Source organism: Callospermophilus lateralis, chromosome X, assembly GCF_048772815.1.
Source record: "Callospermophilus lateralis isolate mCalLat2 chromosome X, mCalLat2.hap1, whole genome shotgun sequence".
NCBI lineage: Eukaryota > Metazoa > Chordata > Mammalia > Rodentia > Sciuridae > Callospermophilus > Callospermophilus lateralis.
In genome coordinates this window covers 3,298,917-3,319,326 of record NC_135325.1, presented here as the reverse complement: position 1 = coordinate 3,319,326, position 20,410 = coordinate 3,298,917, and the positions used below count along the sequence as shown (strand labels likewise).

General features: G+C 39.4%; 1 protein-coding gene across 2 annotated transcripts; it reads right to left on the bottom strand.

The window, feature by feature from the left end:
* Positions 1-1,343: 1,343 nt before the first annotated feature.
* On the bottom strand, positions 1,344-19,677 carry Rab9a (RAB9A, member RAS oncogene family). Of its 2 annotated transcripts, XM_077106602.1 has the most exons (3): positions 19,512-19,677; positions 5,094-5,124; positions 1,344-2,461 (listed from the first exon to the last, which is right to left on the bottom strand). In XM_077106602.1, exon 3 carries the CDS (start codon positions 2,428-2,430, stop codon positions 1,825-1,827), a length of 606 nt encoding a protein of 201 aa, XP_076962717.1. In that variant the 5' UTR covers positions 2,431-2,461; positions 5,094-5,124; positions 19,512-19,677; the 3' UTR covers positions 1,344-1,824. The 2 variants fall into 2 exon arrangements, with proteins under 2 accessions (XP_076962717.1, XP_076962718.1); XM_077106603.1 differs by lacking the exon at positions 5,094-5,124.
* Between the last annotated feature and the right edge of the window lie 733 nt (positions 19,678-20,410).

The window sequence follows — 20,410 nt, the reverse complement described above, 5'->3', positions numbered from 1 at the left end:
AAAATTCTTTCAGACAACATGAAGCTGGATTATTCTCCCTTCAGCCTTTCTCTGTGGACATAAAGATCTGTTTCTTTGGTCATCTTTTGTTGCACAGGTCTAAAATTTTGGGAAGCCAAAGAAATGATTTGTTACATATCCATACAGTTAATGAATATTATTACTACTACTCTATATACAGTAGAAATACTCCAACTATATATATTAAGAAAAAATGACAAGGCACCATATAGTGGGTACACTTTTGATTTAAAAACAAGTTCAGGGGTTGTGGTTGTGGCTCAGTGGTAGAACGCTTGCCTAGCATGTGTGAGGTACTGGGTTTGATCCTCAGCACCACATAAAAATAAACAAGGTATTGTGTTTAACTATAACTTTAAAAAATTGAAAAATTTAAAAGTGTTGCTCAGCTGAGCACTGTGGTACATCATGTAATCCCAGTAGTTTAGGAGGCTGAGGAGAGGATTGCAAGTTCAAAGCCAGCCTCAGCGAAAGTGAGGCACTGTCTCTAATAAAATACAAAAAAGGGTTGAGGATGTGGCTCAGTAGTTGAGTGCCCCCAAGTTTAATCCTCAGATACCCACCCCCCCAAAAGTACAGCTCATTCTAACATGAGAATATGAAGAAACCACCCCAAATTTAAAATATTCCCCTATGACAAAACTGTCCCTTATGTTAGGAAATCAGACTTAGCCTGCTTACTACAATGATGTATGATTCTCAATGGTTGAGGAAAACTGTATTAATCTAGTTTTTCAAATTTTACTTCCCTACATGACAATGGGCTCCCCTACTCCACAGCTCCATAGCTGAGGGTCTTGTCCACATTAATTACAGTTTAGATTTCAATTGTCTCCACAGGATGGGCACAGCATATGAACTTGACCCATGAAAGACCACAATCTGCTTTAAAGTCTGGTCATTGCAGCAAGTCCTCTTTTTTTTTTTTTTTTTAAAGAGAGAGATAGAGAATTTTTAAATATTTATTTTATTTTATGTGGTGCTGAGGACTGAACCCAGTGCCCCGCGCATGCCAGGCAAGCATGTTACCGCTTGAGCCACATCCCCAGCCCAAGCAAGTCCTCTTTTTAGAACAAATAATCTTCAGAGCAAAAAAGTATCGAGTGTTTCCTTAGAGAAGGCACTAAATAATACCTTATCAAAGATGTCTTCATTTACCCTCTCACAAAGTAAAATCCTTACTAGAAAGTTGGCTTCTGTGTTGGGAAGATGGGGTTGCATGCGCTGCATAAATGAGCAACTCTAAGTCAGATGGATTCTAATATGCAGAATGAATGAGAATGATTAAATCATTTTAAAGATGAAGACAATCAAAAAAGCCATGCAATGTAAATGCATTAGATTTTAATCTTTAATATTTAACATTATTGCTTTAGGAAGTCATTTCCCTGAACCAAGAATACAATGCTAATTACATAAAAATATACAGATATAAAAAGTAGTTTTCCATTTTCCCGGGGGGGGGGGGGGCACAGAACAATCCAAGTATAACTTCTAGAATAGTCAAGTTTTTTGTTTTAATTAGTTACAATTGTGGTCATCTCATTTATTAGCTCTAACTTACATATTTAAATTAAAGAAACATTATTAGGCAACCATTACAATTTATAAATGTAAGGTGCCATTATTGAGTAAATAGATTTCCTCCAGAGTGGATGTGTCCCTTCTCCCACCAACTAATGAAGCAGCAATAAACATTAGTTGAAATTTATTAGTAGATGATACACTGCTGCAAACACTAATTCTCTTATCCACTCTTAAGTGCATGTATGAATTGGTTAGAACGCACTGATAATCTAACAATCAACAGCAAGATGAGCTTGTCTTGGGCTTTCGGTGGAGATGGACCGTGTCTGTCTGAATCAAGTGATCTGACCTATCCTCGTTAGCAAGAACTCTTCGAACCGCTTCCTCAAAGGCTGCTGCAACATTGGTGGCATCTTTTGCACTTGTTTCAAAGTAAGGATAGTCGCCGTTGTCTCTGCACCAGGCTTGGGCTTCTTCAGTGGACACCTGCCGCTCATTTATGTCGATCTTGTTGCCTAAAATCACAAAAGGAAAACTTTCGGGCTCTTTTACCTCTGCATAATATATGAATTCTTTCTTCCAGTTACTCAAGTTCTGGAAGCTCTGTGAATCATCAACACTAAAAGTGAGCAGGCAACAGTCAGAACCTCTGTAAAATGGTGTCCTCAGGCTTCGGAATCGCTCTTGGCCAGCTGTGTCCCAAATCTGCATGGTAACAAAATGTCCATCCACCTCCAAATCTTTGTTTAAAAATTCCACACCTATTGTATGGAAGAGCTGGGCATCAAACTTATTAGTTACATATCTGTTCATAAGGGAACTCTTCCCAACTCCACCATCTCCCAGGAGAATTACTTTAAAAAGTGATGATTTTCCTGCCATTGTTAATCTTACAAGTTTTGACTTCAGAACCCTGTAAAATAAAAAAGTACCATTAAATTCCTTCACACCTGAATACTCTGCATTATTCTAGAAATATTAGCATTTTGCAAAGAGCACACCTAAATAATAAGAATTGTCATTACCTGAGCATTAAACCATGTGCCAACTTCTATCCTACTATTTATTCCCTAGAACAGCTACTACTACTACTCTATTCATTACTATGATAATAAGTACAATTTAAACTCTTCAACAAAAGTGTGAGGCAAATAAAGTACCTACCTTCTGGGAGCCTTTTTTGGTATAAAATGGGTTGCTCTGCTCAATGCCCTAATGTTAGAGCAGAAAACAAAACAACTTCAAGTCCCTTAATTTCCTAACACAGGTAATAATTCACTAAATCTTAATTTTGAATTTTGCTTAAACAACTGCAACATAAAAAAGATCAACAAAACCAAAAAAACAAATCAGCTGTACAGGCATGGGTCACATAAAGGCTTCAGTCAACACCAGACCACATTGGAACAGTGCTCCCAAAGATTAAAATGGAGCTGAAAAATTCCTATCATCTAGTGGCACCATAGTTATTAGAGTGCAACGAATTACTCATGTGTGGTGTAAACCAACCTACAATGCTGCCAGTTGTAGAGAATGTACAGCACATACATTATGTACAGTACATAATACTTGCTAATGATTATATTACTGGCTTATGTATTTATTAAACTATAGTTTTAAAAAATATTTTTAAATTTATTTATTCTTATTAGTTATATGACAGCAGAATGCAATTGAATTCATTACACAAATAGAGCACAATTTTTCATGTCTCTGGTTGTATACTGTACTATCATTATTTTAAGGTATACTCCTACTTGTTAAAAAGTTTACTGCAAAACATATGCCATGTTAGATCAGAGCAGCCTCATACACCTTATGTTTACTATGTTTACTGATGGCATCAAGAGGTCATGTCTAGTGATTGATTTTACCACTGAGGTGTGTAACCATACTCAATGGTCACACAAAGTAGAAATCACCTTATTATGCATTTCTCAGAATGTGTCCCCACTGTTAACTGTATTTCAATGTAGGGAAAGCATCTGATGCTTCCTCAAATGATTAATATTCTTCAATGGTTTATCTCAGGACTAAGGTCAATTTCTAAGGCAAAAGAGCTCACCTCCCACCTTGCCTCTTTGCTTGAGTCATTCTGAAATGCATTGTCGCATGGAACTGACAGCTCATCTTACACATTCGTTACACTGGCATATGCTGTTCCCTCTGCTGGTGGTCCTCCGACTCCCACCCCAATGAACTGCTATGCTTTCAGACCTGCTCTTTGCATGGTCATCAACTCCACTGGGAACCTTTTCCCAGCAACCCCCCTAATGTTGTTCCTTTCATACAATTTTTAACATACTGAAACACAAAAGTTCCATGGTGTGTTATGAGGGAATAACAGATGTGCATGATTCTATCATTTATCCTAGTATTTTAATAAGGCTACTAATCTAACTGCCTGACCAGACACAAAGTACAGCACTGCATTTTTAGAATCATTAAATGAAACTGAAAGCCAGATTCTATAATCAAACAACTCCACCTAGATTAAATCCTTGAGATTTTTAATTTATAATTTTATCAGGACACTCTAATAATTCTTTTCCTTTCTCATAATCATGTGGCATGTCCTACTTTGTGTCATTATTCTGACCAAACAAATTTGGCTTATGCAAAACCCATATACCAGGAAATAGGGTATAATTTTTCAAATTTCCTAACTACAGTTTAGAAATCAACCTCAGATACTATTTAGGAATATATTAGTATTTTCTACAATAATTAATAATATATGAATACCTCTTTGATTCTAACCTATATACAAACATACATGGTGGTTATAACTAAATATGCAAACCATCTTATTTCCCACTGACATCTAACAGAGGCCAGCTTCACTAAATCAATACATTAACATAATCATAATTTATGGACATTAAAAATGTTCCCTTTGTTTTTCTTTAAAACCAGAATTCTTTGCAAAAATTTTAACATAAATTAAATAATTAAAAGTATCCTACTAGCTGGGTGTGTAATACTTGTCATCCCATACAGGAAATCCAAGCAGCTCGGGAGGCTGAGACAGGAGGACTGCAAGTTCAAAGCCAGCTTCAGCAAAATAGAGGTGCTAAGCGACTCAGTGAGACCCTGTCTCTAAGTAAAATAAAAAATAGGCTGGGAATGTGGATCAGTGGTTGAGTGCTCCTGAGTTTAATCTCTGGTACCCTTCCCCAGGGGGGGAAAAAAAAGAATCCTACTATGTCATTTTAAAAATTTACCTAAAAGTGTCAGGCTCAGTAGCACACACCTGTAATCCCAGCGATTCAGGAGGCTGAGGCAGGAGGTTTGCGAGTTCAAAGCCAGCCTCAACAACTTAGCAAGGCCCCAAGCAACCTAACAAGATTAAAATATGAAAAGGGTTGGGGATGTGGTTCAGTGGTTAAGCACTCCTGGCTTCAAAAAAAGCCTTATGTTCCTTATGTTTGGAATGACTATCCAAAGGCAATAATCTTTACCAAGGTCAAAAATATTACTTCAGTAATATAGCTAAATTCTACAGATAAAAATCTCTGGGAAAAGCATAGTCCCATCAACTTTACCTTAGTAGAAGTTCAATTCAAGCATTATTACCTGCAAAAAAATTAGAAAGCTCACATTAGTAACTTGAACTTCTTTGCATAATTTTAAGACTAAAAACAATAATTAAAATATGAAAGAAATATGTGATTTCTATTAACAGCCCGTTTCTTAACCTAAAGCACTATACCTAAGTGCAGTCCATGATCATCTTCAGCCTAAAAAAAGGCCTACATCAAATATTACACTTTAATTGTTTTTTCCCAAAAAACTGTTGCCTGCCAACCCTTCTAAGTTTCACACACCACAATACCTATAAAATTATATTAAGAGGAAGTAGAGAATATCTCATTTATTCTTTAAAACTTGCCCAAATTTTGGGTGGATGAGAATAAGTCATTCTAGAAAACAATATAAAGACAACACAAACAAGGAAAACAAAAGGGGAGGAGGGAGCAGGCACCAACATGATACAGGAAGAGTGTGGACAAGGCTAAAGGTAGAACAGTGTCATGAAGCTCCTGTGCAACCAGGGCAAAATGAAAACTTCCTTCTAAGTGAACAAGGGCACAGGTCAGAAAGGAGAGCTTATTCCCAGTACCAACAGCCAGGAGCACAGCCCCTGCATGCGCTACTTAACCTCTTGAAGTCTCATGGAAGCAGGGATGACAACAGAGGGCTGGGGGTGTAACTCAGTGGTAAAGCACTTGCCTAATATGTGCAAGGCCCTGAGTTCAATCCCCAGCAACACAAAAACAAAGTGGCCAATCTTATAGGATTGTTGGGAAGATTCACTCAGATCATGGGACAAAAATGTTTTGTCACAATGCCAGGTTCATAAGAACAGTGAAAGAAATTTCTGTGGAATAAATATATGAAGAAGTCTTTACTGGCAGTTTTATAGACAGGTTCTTTAATGGCCTTTTCTTACCTTGAATTTCAGCAAGAGCTATGTGCAGAACAAGTAAGAGGGTAGGCAGGCCTACATTAGACACCAAAGGATCAAATTCAATTTGAAGGTTTCCCAGTGATGCCAATGTAGAACTGTACTAAGTACTAAGTCTTAGTCTAAACCAATGGTTTCAACCCTATACCTACCTTTGTAAAGCAAATAGCATTTTTGTGGGATATATATATATATATATATATATATATATATATATCAGTATGTGTATGTGTATATATAATATATATAATCAGTTCTTAATTCATATATAATTCACTCAATGAAAAAAAAACTCTTCAAAATGCTAACATTTAGGATTAAGGATAAAACAGCAACTAACACTGATGGAGTTCTTTGTGCCATTTACCCTATGACACTGCATTTATGCCTCACAAGTCTCTTATTACTCCTACATTACAGATGAGGATGCTGACTCAGGTTACATAGCTTGCCCAGGATCACACAACTAGCAAAAGGCGGGAATAAGACATACATGTGACAGACTCTAAAACTCAGGCACTTAATCTACTAGGCTATGACAAATGCAACTGATTCTGCATTTGTTTGAGGATTTTAGTGTTGTTGTTGTAGGTATAATGAAAATAAGCATGGCCAGATGCGGCATGCATGCCTGTAATCCCAGAGGCTCAGGAGGCTGAGACAGGAGGATTGCAAGTTCAAAGCCAGTCTGAGCAACTTAGCGAGGCACTAAAGCAACTCAGCAAGACTGTCTCAGAAAATAAAAAGGGCTGAGGATGTTGCTCAGTGGTTAATCATCTCTGGGTTCCATCCCTAGTACCAAAATAATAAACAAGTTTAAAAAAAAAATAAAAAGAACTGGAGATGTAGCTCAGTGGTAAAGTGCACCTGGGTTCAACCCCCAGTACCCCCCTCCTCCCCCAAAAAGCAGTTGCCAAGTCAGAGACTTTCAACCATTTGCTTTATTTCAAGATCTGCACAGGAAGACCAGGTGTAGTAGTGCACACCTGTGTAATCCCACCAACTTTGGAGGCTAAGGCAGGAGGATGGCAAGTTTGAAGCCAGTCAATTAACTTAGCAAGACACTATCTCAAAAAAAAACGTGCTGAAAATGTAGATCAGTTGTTAAGTGACCTTGGATTTAATCCCCAGCACCTAAGGTAGAGGAGAGATCTGCACCACGAATAAGTTAACCTAACAGAACAGTTGCTAATCTTTCAATATGTAGTAAAAAGCACATATTGTACCATAAAATAAATGAGTGTGCCTGTTTTACTAGTAAACCATTTATTAGAATTTAAATGGTTTAAAACATATTTTAAATGAAATGTGAGCCAAATGTGTGCAGAACTCTAAAGCATCTCCACAGAAGGCTAGTTTTCCATAGGATGAATGGGAAAGTTGTTTCTCAAAAAGGATTTATTGAGTGCCTACTATGTGCCACACACTGAGGATACAAACCACACACACATAATCCCTCTGTGGGTGAGCATGACTTTCATACATAAAGCCACTTAAGTCACAACTGTGGCAAGTGCTACAAAATGAGAGGTGAGAGGGGCTGGGCTGGTGGTTCAGTGGTAGAGTGCTCGCCTACCATGCATGAAACACTGGGTTCAATCCTCGGCACCACATAAAAAAAAAAAAAACAACCTAATGTATCCACCTAAAACTAAAGATACATAAATAAATAAATATTTTAAAAAAATGAGAGGTGAGAGGTACATGGTGTATAGTTACTATAACTACTCACATTCAGCCCAAAATAAAAGAACAATTTAAAATAGTGTAGGGGAGTTTCCCCCCATCTCCCATGGTGAGAGGCACAATGTGCAAATCTAGGGCTCCTTCAATCAGATCCAAGCCCTGCATGCAGTATCTCATGGAGCTGGTCCTGATTCCAGCCATCAGGACTTACTTTGCATACAACATAATCCTATAACATAAGCCAGCTGTTTTACCTGCCAAGCTACAATTAAGAAAAAAGCAGTACTTTCAATGCCAGAAGGAAATGGCTGTGTCACAGTTTTAATCAGAGACTGTACATTAGTCTCCAACGTGGTATCTCAATGATGATTTTAGCTGCATGCTGTCCTTAGGACACAGCCCTCACCAACATGACTCGATGAAAGGGGAATCTGACCTGGGGGAAGTGGGTTTGACCATAGGCTAAGCTCAACAGGAGGGGAGAACCTAAAAGAAAGGAGGGAGCCTGAACCAGGAAGAGGGATCACCAACCCAAGTGAAGACCCTGCCAAGAAAATCTGGTCCCAAAGACTGGGAGAACCCAAAGTAAGCCTAAGCACCCAGAGGCCGGAGGGTAAGGAGTGTGCTAGAGAGATGGGACTGGAAGGAGAGGCCCTGGAACAGGCAGGGTCTTAAAAGTCACAGGAAGTATTTCTATCTGTACCCTAGAGTACCAGAAAGTCACCGAAAAGCTTCAGCAAATACAGAGTCCAGAAATATAATTGGCTGCAGTAGGAGAATGAGCTGCAAGCGAGAAGACTAGGAAGGCTGCAGGTAAGTGGGGATGGATGTCATTATGACCCTTCTCCAATGCCAATGAATGGTGTCAGCTAGGCTTAGGATAAAAAACTGAGGTGGTTGTGTCTCACACTTGATCCTCCACTAAGATGTTCACTCTGTGACTTCAAGTTTCACCTTCTCTCCTTTGAATCCTTCCTTTTGAAGTCCAGCTACCTCCTACACCCCTTGTAGAGGCAGCTAACCTCATCCCCTCCTGCATCTCTGACTAAATCAAATCCTCTTACCCCAGAGCTCCTCATACCTCTGCACGTATCTACCATTTGCCATATGGAATTCTGTAACAGGCATGCCTATTATGTGTAATAAAAATGAAACATGTTCTCTAAAAAGGTTCACAATATAGGGACATGTATTATATACCACTAAAAATTGCTTTTCCTGGGTTGGGGTTGTGGCTCAGTGGTAGAGCGCTTGCCTGGCACATGTGAGGCACTGGGTTGGATCCTCAGCACCACATATAAATAAATGAAAAAATAAAGGTCCATAAACATCTTAAATAAAATACTCAAAAAATACTTTTCCATTTGTCCATTTTTTAGACTATACCACAAAATACATGCCCATACTACTCTAAAGCCACCTTCCTCAAAAAAAAAAAAAAAAAAAAAAGAAAGAAAGAAAGAAGGAAAGGAAACTTTGTAAGAATGTTAATTGGGAGGGGCTGGGGATGTGGCTCAAGCGGTAGCGCGCTTGCCTGGCATGCGTGCGGCCCGGGTTCGATCCTAAGCACCACAAACAAAGATGTTGTGTCCGCCGATAACTAAAAAATAAATATTAAAAAAAGTTCTCTCTCTCCCTCCCTCCCTCTCTCACTCTCTTTAAAAAAAAAAAAAGAAAAGAATGTTAATTGGGAAAATTCAAATAATTTAAATGCCTAATTAGATGATGTTCTAAACAACCTGAGACAACATGGAGATATGAGATTATAGAAACACACTATTAAGTGATGAAATCAAATAAAATGCACACTGAAATCACACCATGTAAAAGATCACAGATTTATACTAAAGTCTGTAAGAAAACCTAGAATAATCAAGTTTTGATTTGGTTGCAAAGTCACACTTTTTTAATATCAAAAGTGTTTTTTAAAGTTTCATTTCACTCAAGGCCTAGCTTGACTGAATCCTACCATTAAATGAAATGGAAATCACTTTCTTTTAAATTTTCTTCAAAAACCCACTAGACAGCAAGAATATCACTTTCTAAACTGGGCATAGTGGTGCACACCTGTAATCTCAGCAACTCGAGTGCCTGAGACAAGAGGATTCCAAGTTCCAGGCCAGCCTAGGCAACTTAGTGAGACAGTGTCTTAAAATAAAAAACAAAAAGGACTAGGGATGTGACTCAGAGGTAAAATGCAATGGCTTCAATCCCCAGTACCAAAAAATCACCAAGATATCACTTTCTGAATTCTTCAGTAACTCATATTAAAAATAAGATTCAATATGATACCAAAAGCACAAGCAAAAAATAATAAACTGCATTTATGCAAATTTCAAACTTGTATGCCTCAAAGGACACTATCAAAAAAGTGAAGAGACAATCTATGGGATGGGAGAAAGTATTTATAATGTGTAAGCAACTTAATCTAAAATATATAAACAATTTTTATAACTCATCAATTTAAAGAAAACCCAAATAACCCAATTTAAAAATGGGCAAAAATGTTATCATTAGTTGTTAGCAAAATGCAAATCAAAACCACAATGAATTACTCATACATAAAGAAGAATAAAAACTTTAATTTGTAGAAAAATGGATGGAACTGGAGATCATCATGTTACGTAATATAAGCCAGACACAGAAAGACAAATATTGCATGTTCTCTCTCACATGTGGAAATTTTTAAAAAGGAATGACCTGAAAGCATTATATATATCTTATATATATAAGATATATGCATGTACCATAATGTCACAGTGAAACTCATTAATTTGTACATTTAGTACGTATTAATAAATATAATAAAAAACACAACAAAATATCACTTCATATCCACTAGGACATGAAAATAAAAGACAATAACAAGGACTGACAAGGATTTGAAGAAACAAGGAACTCTCATATATTACCATTGAGACTGTAAAACACTGTATTGATAACAAACAAGTCTGGCCATTCCTCAAAAAGTTTAAAATAGAGTTACCATGTAACCTAATTATGCCTCTTCTAGGTGTATATTCAAGAGAATTGAAACAGGTTAACAAAAACATTTGTTCATTAATGTTCATAGCTACATTGATCATGGTGGCTCAAAAGTAGAAACAACTCAGTTGTCCACCAATTGATGAATAGATAAAAAATATGTGGCATAGTCACACAATGCTGCAATGTGGACATACCTCAAAAATATGCTAAATAAAAGCAGACAGCTGGGTGCAGTGGTGCATGCCTGTAATCCCAGCAATTTGGGACACTGAGGCAGGAGGATCACAACTTCAAAGCCAGAGTGATTGCTTAGCATGCACAAGGCCCTGGGTTTGATCCCCAGCATTGCAAAGAATAAATAAGAATTTCAAAGAAATCAAGCAGGGAAGCAAAAGCATACATAATTTCAAAAGTGTCTTCCTGGCTATGCCACTGAAATGTATGAGCAAGAAGCAACAAGGAAAGTCATTAAGCCTAGAGCAAGGAGAGAGCGAGCGAGAGAGAGAGATTGAGATTTTAAAGAGAAAACCACAGGAAAAGATCAACTTGGCAAGACTTGCCAGATAAAATAAATTACCTAGTCATATCTAGTCAACCACTGTGCATTACCTCACAAATGGAAATAGCTACAAAAGGGGGGAAAAAAACCTGTTTAATTCAAACCACACCATCACTGTCAGAGAACATGCCCTATCCTATTTAAATAACGCATTTCAATAAGTACTTTTTTTAAGATGAATCATCTAATTTAACTGTTAAAAAACATGTTAACAGTTTTTCGTAAAACAAGTCACCTCAGTAGTTTGGTATGGTAGGCAGAGTAGGAAGGGAGGAAAAGTGGAAGGAAAAAAATTAAAAAGAACTAAATCTTCTGAAACCAATGTGAAGTACAGAGCAGCAGGATCCCACAAAGCTCAACCCTGGAAATGTCCTGCACAGGCACTAAGGAACCACATGTGGCACTGAACACCCAAAATGTGGCTGGTCTGAAGAATTGGATTTTTCATTTCATCTTATTTTACTTTAATTTGTTTAAATTTAAAGTGCTGCACAAGGCTAGTGGCCAATATACTGAGCAGTGTAGGCCTACCGTGTGGTTAGGTTGACAGTCCATGAATGAAATTGGGGGTAGGGGGAATGCACCCCTTAGAATCACATGTGGAATCAGGATGTGTGTGTGTGGATGGAAGCTTTTGTGCTTGAGCTTTTTTCTAAGAAGACTAAAAAGGGTTTCTGCAAATTCTAAAGAGAGTTTGGATCTCTAAGAAATGATCAATACATGCTGGTATCATCTCTATATCATATGTGATCCATTTATGTGCCTCAACACCTTCAATACTTTTCCACCTTCACTCAGCATCACCATTTCTTCTTGTCTCCCTCACCCTCTCCTTGCACACTTTGACCATAAACTCGAGAGTTCAGTGAACAGCGGTATGCATGGGAAGCATCTAATTCTGGAAAGTAAGGATAATGCTTTGTTTTTTATTTTGTTTGATTTTTAAGAGCTAAACATAAACCTACCTGTAATAAGGCACTTAAAGTGGTTCTTTTTTTTTTTTTAATGGTGCTGGGGATTGAACCCAGGGCCTCATGCAAGTGAGGCCAACAGACCAATATCCCCAGCCCCTTAAAGTTTTTTTTTTTAAAGTTGCCAATGGATCTTTATTTATTTATATGCAGTGCTGAGAATCGAACCCTGTGCCTCACACATGCCAGGCAAGTGCTCTACCACTAAGGCACGAACCCAGCCCCTAAAGTGGTTCTTGATAAAAGAAAAGTTGTACTTTGAAGGGCAAAATTAAAATGCAAAGAAATGGATAAAAGTCACAAGACAAGAATATTGGGAGTTATGATTAGGTACTTCTGGAAGAAAAATAAACTATAAAAGGAATGAATTTGAATGTTAGAAAAACATTAAATCATCAAAATAACCAAATATGACCTACAATGTACATGTTCTGCTATCATATATGGAAACACTAGTTTTTTGAAAAATTATTTATTTATTCTAATTTGTTATATATGACGGCCAAATGACTTTTAATTCATATTACACATATAGAACACAATTTTTCAAGTCTCTGGTTGTACACAAAGTAGATTCATACCATTCGTGTCTTCATATATGTATGGATATGGAAACACTAGTTTTGATACTTCTCTTCAAGTTAGATAAGAAAGCAGGTGTCTGTAATTTAGAGCAGACAAGGATAAGAAGCTGGAGAACTTTTATACAAACCCTGGGAAGAGCCAGTACACAAACACTGTCCACCAGGCCCCAAAACACAGCAAAGAACTTCACAGCTGGAGAAGTCAAGTAAAAAGAGTAGGAATTTCCCAAAAAGGTTAAAAAAAAAAAGAAGGAAGGAAGGAAGGGAGGGAGGAAGAAGGGGGGAGGGAATAGTAGCTATATGTCCTATATGTTTGGCATATAGGACTCAATTAGAATAGAGGCTCCCAAATACCATCTTGCAGGGAAGTTGTCACCAGCTCACAAGGAAATGCTGTAGGTAACTCTTCACAAAGGTCAGTTTATCTGATATAACTGTCACTTCTCTGTCAATGACATTCCAGTTTGCCACTACTGAGGTGTTGAAATTGACTTCTCTCTCTCTCTCTCTCTCACACACACACACACACACCCTTTCCCAGCCAAGACTTAACACTGCCATCACTACTACCCATCTCTCCATCTGCCCCCGCCCCATTAACCCTGTACACAGACTCCCAATCCCTCCATTATCCAGAACATCAGCAAGCCATTGAAGAATGCCTATTGGCCAACCCAATGACTTCTGGTTCCTCACCTGAGTGCCCTAAAGCACACACAACCCTAAAGTGATTTGACCAGTTTCTCCACCTGAGGCCCAGCTAATACACATTGAATTCTCTCAGGATGTACACGACATCAAATCTCAGAAGGCAAATCAAGACTAGGGAAGTGTTTAGTATAGTAGCATGCATCTAGCCAGAGGCACAGGAGATATCCTCAAGTCTTGGCTAGAACTCACTATCCATTACTACCTCTATTAGGTCAAATAGTCTGGCAAGTGACCCTGTGGAAATGTTTCCTATTTAATGGGCCATAAGACTCTGACAATAGCTTCTGCTTTCTTTCCTCATGTCTCCTTAGCTTTCTTCAACCAGATGGTTCCTTTTCCTAACAGGCTCTTAATGAAGGTATTTTGCAAGGTTAAAGTCCATATGTTTTCTCAAACACAACTTCCTGGGATATAAAACACACTGATTCCTAAAGTCCACCTCCACCCTCTCACACCCTGGGGCCAGGCAAGAATTTCCAATCCCCTTCAGAATATGTTAATCGAGTACCCTAATGGTAGTTCAATTCAACACATTTAAAACCATGTTAATTGTTTTCCTCACTTTCAAAATCTCTCTTCAGTCTTATCCACATGATTTGTTGATATAAGAAATGTGTCCACTTTCTTTCTAATATTGCTCAAATAATATTAGCATCCACCTACTTCCCCAAACTGCACCATTAGCACTGGGAAAAATTGAGGATCTTGGGGCTGGAGCTGTGGCTCAGTGGAAGAGCACTTGCCTAGCATGTGTGAGGCACTGGGTTTGATCCCTGGCACCACATAAAAAATAATAAACAAATAAACAAATAAAATAAAGATACTGTGTCCATCTACAATTAAAAAAAATTAAGGATCCAAGGGGAAAGCTTACAGACACAGGAAGGGTGGTGTGGAGAATTAAAACCCAATTTTGATATCTTATTTCCTTACTACTAAACCTTGTAGTCGACAGAAGTTGGAAAATGCCAACTTCTAATCATGTGATTCCCAAACTGTGTGCTAATGTGCCCTAAAGCATCATGGCAAATTCATAGGGGCAGGGCAGGCTATTTTAAATTTCTAAGGAAAACAAAGAGATACTTGAGATTTGCAAGACACCTTCTGGAGAGAGTTCACAATTTCAACACTAGATTGCACACATTCCTTTTGATGACATCATCTTTGTGAAGCTGGATTTCCCAGAACTGCTGTGACATGAATCAAGTATTGTACAAAAATTAGAGTGGATTATGAGAGTGGCAGCTGTTTGCTCCAAAACAACTATTTTCAAAAATGTATTTAAGAACCCTGGAATTCATTCCAGGAGAAAACACTCTGCATTCATCAATGTATGTGGTCCTAAGCAACAATTGTGTTCTGACTTCCAACTACATTATGTATGTATTTTCAGGTATGTTTACCTAATCAAATACACAAATGTGAAAACACAGACTGGAGTAGTCACACAACTACAAACAGCAGCCCAGTGATTTCTAACTTTTTTTCCTGGCAGTGCTGGGGATCAAACCCAGGCCTTGGACTCATGCTAGTTAAGCACTCTACCACTGAGCTACACCCCTGCTCTGATTTGCAACTTTTCTGAACCAGTTAGAATCATTAAACACTCCTGTTAGAGTTCTACATAGCAAGTTCTAGAAACAAACCTGTTTCCAGGCTTCTCTTGAGAACTCAGTCACTCTTATGAGAACTAACCTGGAAGTTACCTTAGTGTCTGTACCCAAAAATCTAATTCAATTCAAAAGAAATTGGAATTAAAAGGGTTCAGCTCTTTTATACAGTTCCACCATCCTTCACACTTGGATAAAGAATATGGTAATAGAATGAATGCATAGAGTTGTTCTGTACTCTTTCTCTCTTCCCTATCCAACAATGGCACACATTTGTAATGCATCGGGCCTAAGACAAAAGTGAAGTCTGTGTCTACAGAAAGCAAAGCATGGGCTGCCTGATTCACTTCTATTTTTTTTCCAAACACAAACCACCCTCCACCCCACATGGATATAGTTCTTACCCAGCTTACATTCACTTAACTACATCTAGTTGTCTGTTCATGACAAGCAACAGCATTTGAAAGCCCAAACTCATCATGATCAAAAATTAACAAAAAGGAATGGAAAAATCCAGAATGTGGAAATACCAGAGCACAACTTCACAACATGTACAGAGTCACACTGGGAAACAAATTTCTCCTTCAAGTTATCTAACCAGCCCAGGCTCCCTGGCAAAGTAGACCTGGGACTGCCTCCCTCACCTCCTCTCTACCCACACACCTAGGTGGCTCCAGGTCTCCTCCCTCAGGTTTGCATCATAACTTCCTTCCAAACTCCCTAAGTCATTTGTGAGTTCACCTCCCCCAACCCTGCAATCCTTAATAAATGGTCTCCATTGATGACCTACTTAGTCAGGAGCCCTGTTTTTTTAATGCTTAGTTTTTTGACTAATAAATTTATTATGTAGATAGCTTTCAAGTTAGATGCATAGCTCAAACACACACAACTTCTAATTGGCTTATTTCCTCCTGCTGCTTAACCAACATATTCCCTGGGGCAGAATTACATGGAAGTTAATAATTTGCTGTCTCTACTTGGTGTCATATAATCTCAGAGATTATGAAGTACAACCATCTCATTTTACAAAGAAAGAACTGCAGTGACCTAACTTGGCCAGAGAAGCAATCTGATCAAGCAAGATTCCTCTGGCAAAAATTTACCTTGACCCTTTCCAGGAAAAAAAAAAAAATTTTTTTTGTTAAATCAAATGTGACAGCAATCCTTCTCAGGTGTGTAATTCAGTGCACCTCCCCACCCCCAACCCATAGCAGACAACTCCTGATAAGAGGCAGAGAAACCTATTTGTTAGCAAAAAACACACTGTGTGATGGCCTGAGTCAAAAACCAAATACAGAAACAAAAAGATGCCATACTGACTACGTGAAGTGTAAAGTTAGGGATATCTAAAATGAGATCCAACTCTTTTTGACTGCTCTTCTCAACCACTCCCAAAATTCACTTAACAGTTACAAGTGCCACCAGAATGAAGTAGTACATATTGAAAGGCCTGTGAGTAGGCATGGGAAGAAAAAAAAAAAAAAAAAAAAAAACAGGTTGGGAAAAACACCAGCAAGAAATTAAGCAATTGCTACTTCTTAAAATTTTATTATTTATTTATTGATTTCAAAGATAAAATGCATGCACAAATTTTGACTACTGGGTCTAAATTTAAGGAAAAATTTTGCATTTAACAAGAAAGGTTTCTCAATTTGATTCTTGTAAATACTTACACGTGATCAACTGTACAAAGGTATAAAGAACCCATCAACTTTCCCCTATTTCGTCTAGGTGTGTGCACAGTAAATACCATGACACGGGTACTTCGGTACTGGGTGTGGAGTGGTTCTGTTTTTTTAATGAACACCTGAGTAGTCCCAGAAATAAATTCTGTACTAGGATGATGACAAAAACCTGATCCTGATTGCAAGCAAAACTGAGGCTCCCCCACTACCTTTCTCACCAGCACCTTTGTATCAGTTGCCCCCACGGGTTGCTTGGATAATGTGGACAACTGGAAACTAAACTCACCAAGTCCACTTCAATGCTTCTCCAGTTGTTTTGGTCGCGTCTGCCTTATAACACAACATAGTTTCTGTTACCAGAAATTCTTTGCTCACTCCTTCATCTTTCAAATATATGACTCTTATTAGTCAAGAGAATTTTCCCCAGCTTGCTTTAAAATAATGAGGATCCTATCCTTAGTAGGAAAATTACATTATATTTTAAGAACTACAGAAGTAGAGAAATAGGAGCCTACAGTTGCAGACCGCTCTAAAGCAGGATTTTTCAGTCCCAGCACTAGCAAACATTTTGGGCCAAACAACTTTCTTTGGGTGCTGTCTATAAGCTATCTCTGGTTTCTAGCCAATAGATTACAGCAGTACCTCTCTGGCCCCCAGGTGTGAACTCCAGACATCAACAAAATGGCCCCCAGTTGAGAACTACTACTATAAATCACACAGACCTGCTTTGAAAATCAGCTCTGCATCCTCACCACTTGTATGACTCGGGGAAAAAAGACCTAATCTTCCAATTGTCCAGAAAATTCCTCATCTATAATGTAGAGCAATTGCTGTAGAAATGCTATGAGAGTGTAATGCAATGATGCATGCTCAGGATTTACATGCACAGAACACCCAGTGACAGAGTGGGTTACCAATAAAAATAGTACGAAATGAGAGGAGGTCAAAAAAATTAATTTCTAGAACCAAAGAAACTTAAATTTAGCCCTTCAGAGTACTGTAGTCTAGGTGGAAGTAGTCCAGATAAAGAAACAAAAAGAGGAGAGGCTGGAAAAAGGGACTAGTATTTCTCTGGTCTCCAAGAATCTAGATGTTCTACTTAGTTTCTGGCCGTCTACTCTAACCTCCAAAATAATGAACAACAACAAAAAAAATCTCCAAATCACAAAAGTCTCCAAAATAAATATGTCCCCAAACCCAAAACATTTTAATGTAAAGAAGACGACTTACCGCAATGTACAAAACGCACTGAAAGTACCAGAAAACCACACCACTGTTAGATAAAGGGATTCTAAATAAGATACTAAAAGTTCTACATAGATAGTGATAACTTCAACATAAACTTCTAAAAAAGAGAAACTAAGGCCGGCATGGAAGCTCACGCCTATAATTCCAGCAACTCTGGAGGCTGAGGCACGATAATAGCAAGTTCGAGGCCGCCTCAGCAACTTTAGCCAAATCCTGTCTCAAAATAAAAAACATAAAAGGGACCAGGGGTGTAGCTTGGTGGCTGAGCATCCCTGGGCGAGGGAAGGAGAAAGAAAGAAAAGAAAGAGAAGGTGGGGAGGGAGGCGGGAGGAGAACAGAAGAGGGGAGGGGGGAGAGGGGAGGGGGGAGAGAGGACGGGGGAGAGAGGAGGGGGGAGAGAGGACGGGGGAGAGAGGAGGGGGGAGGGGGAGAGAGGAGGGGGGAGGGGAAAAAGCGAGGCGAAGAGAAAGAAACTAAAAGCAGGCTTCTCAAAAGTTCCTAAATGGACAGTTCTGGGATTCCTTCCACTCTAGTTTTGTCCCACTGGTCAGTCTCTGAGATTACAGGCAAAGAAGGGATTTTCCATTACAATAGAGCCAGAGAGGAAAAAACAAAGTTGTAAACAACAAATTCTGTCCATAGATTTTATGAGGGCTTTGAAAGACTATGAAAAGACTGTGGTCACGTGCCAATTTGTAAAGTTGCAGAAAAGTTATTCCTCAAAAGAACTGTGGTCACGGGATGTGTCCTCACTTAAAAAAGCACCAACTACTTGGTCAGCACCTAAAACTCTCATCTTACCTTTTTACTTACTAAGGTGGAAAAAAAAGAAAGAATCGCTATTGTGAAACCTTAGCCAGTATCTGAATCAGATAATGCCCCAAACCGCCTGCAGCCCCTAGCAGTGGCTTTACATTCTAAGCTTCTCACCTGCGTGGTCAGAAGACTGAGCACACGTTCAGCTAGGTAGGATGTCAGAGGTAGCCAAAAATCAAATAGGGTGAGTGCCTTTGCTTTCCCTGCAGTGATCATTAGGGCATAGGGTTTGGTCTGGGCGGTGTGGGTGTGCGTCCCGGTGGGGTTAGGGACAAAGCTACTGCGTATATGTGTACCCAGGTGAGTGCGTTTATTTGTCGACGTCTTTCTCCATCCCCTTCTTCCCAAGCTGAGTTTTTGTCTCTCTCCCTGGTATCTGAGCGTGCATCTGTGCGTGGGGGTGGGTGGGGGAACCCGTCTTTCCGCCTGCGTTAGTCAGTGGGACTTAAGAGTAACGACAAGCCGTCCCCTCTCTCAAAGAGGGCAGTGACCCGCGCTGGCCCTGAGCACAGATGCTCCAGGTGCCCCAGGCCAGAGCCGTGCTCAAGGCCAGCGAGGCGCCCTTCAGCCCTTGACGCCCGCGCACCGCGACTCAGCCCCCGCCCGCCCTCGAGGGAACGTCCCGAATCCAGCTCACCTTGAGACCACACGGAGGACACCCTGGGAGCTCAAAGCCGGCTCGCCTGGATGCAAGGAGGGCAGAAAGAGGGTCGAGGTCTAAGTGGGCAAGAGCCGACAGCAGCAGCTGTGCTACCCGACTCCAGCTCCAAAGGCTTGATCCAGGGCGGAGGGAAAAACATGGCGACCGGCCGGGGCGGGGCCCAAGGAGGCGGGGCGGGGCCTGGGGCAGGATGGGCGGGACTCCGGGAAATGGGCCCGGAAGGCGGGGTCCGCGACGAGACTGGCAGCCGGCCGGAGAAAGGAGGGTCCCCCATCCCCCACACCACTTTCTTTGCTAAGTCGTAGTTTACCTGCGTGTCGACTGCTTCTCGTGTCCTTCCGCCTGCGTTCTAGAGCCTGCCAGCATGAAATAATAGTTATTTTTGAAAGTTTGGGTAAAGTAAAATAAACAGTGCCTGAGCCAGTCACAGGATGTTATAACAGTGATAAAAAAACGAATGTGCAAGCGAACAAAGAACAAACAGGTAGATGAGAAAAGAATACAGTTGTGATATTGTGGAATAACAAGAAATTGTCTAATTCACGTTTAAAACTTTTAGTTGAGTCTCGTTAAAGTACTACCTCTATCATCTCTGAGTATGAAATAATAGTAGCAAAAAGAGGCATTGGAGAAGCTTGGAATTCCTTGCTTTATACATGTAGTTGAAAACATGGGTGATAAAATACAAGTCCCTGGACACAGGAGGGATTCTTAGTGAGCTCTTGATATATTTTGTGGGGTAGCTTTAATTTGTTTATTTTCCAGGAGAAGGGTCTCACTTTTATGATTTGGGGCCCACAATTAATTTACAGAATCTCTAGCTGTTTGGAGGGTCATTTTCAGGTAACTTCCTTCAGCACTAGAAAGGGTATGAT

What these genes read in the sequence shown, in the direction of transcription:
- Rab9a (XM_077106602.1), bottom strand. Translation starts at nt 2,430, where the DNA reads ATGGCAGGAAAATCATCACTTTTTAAAGTAATTCTCCTGGGAGATGGT.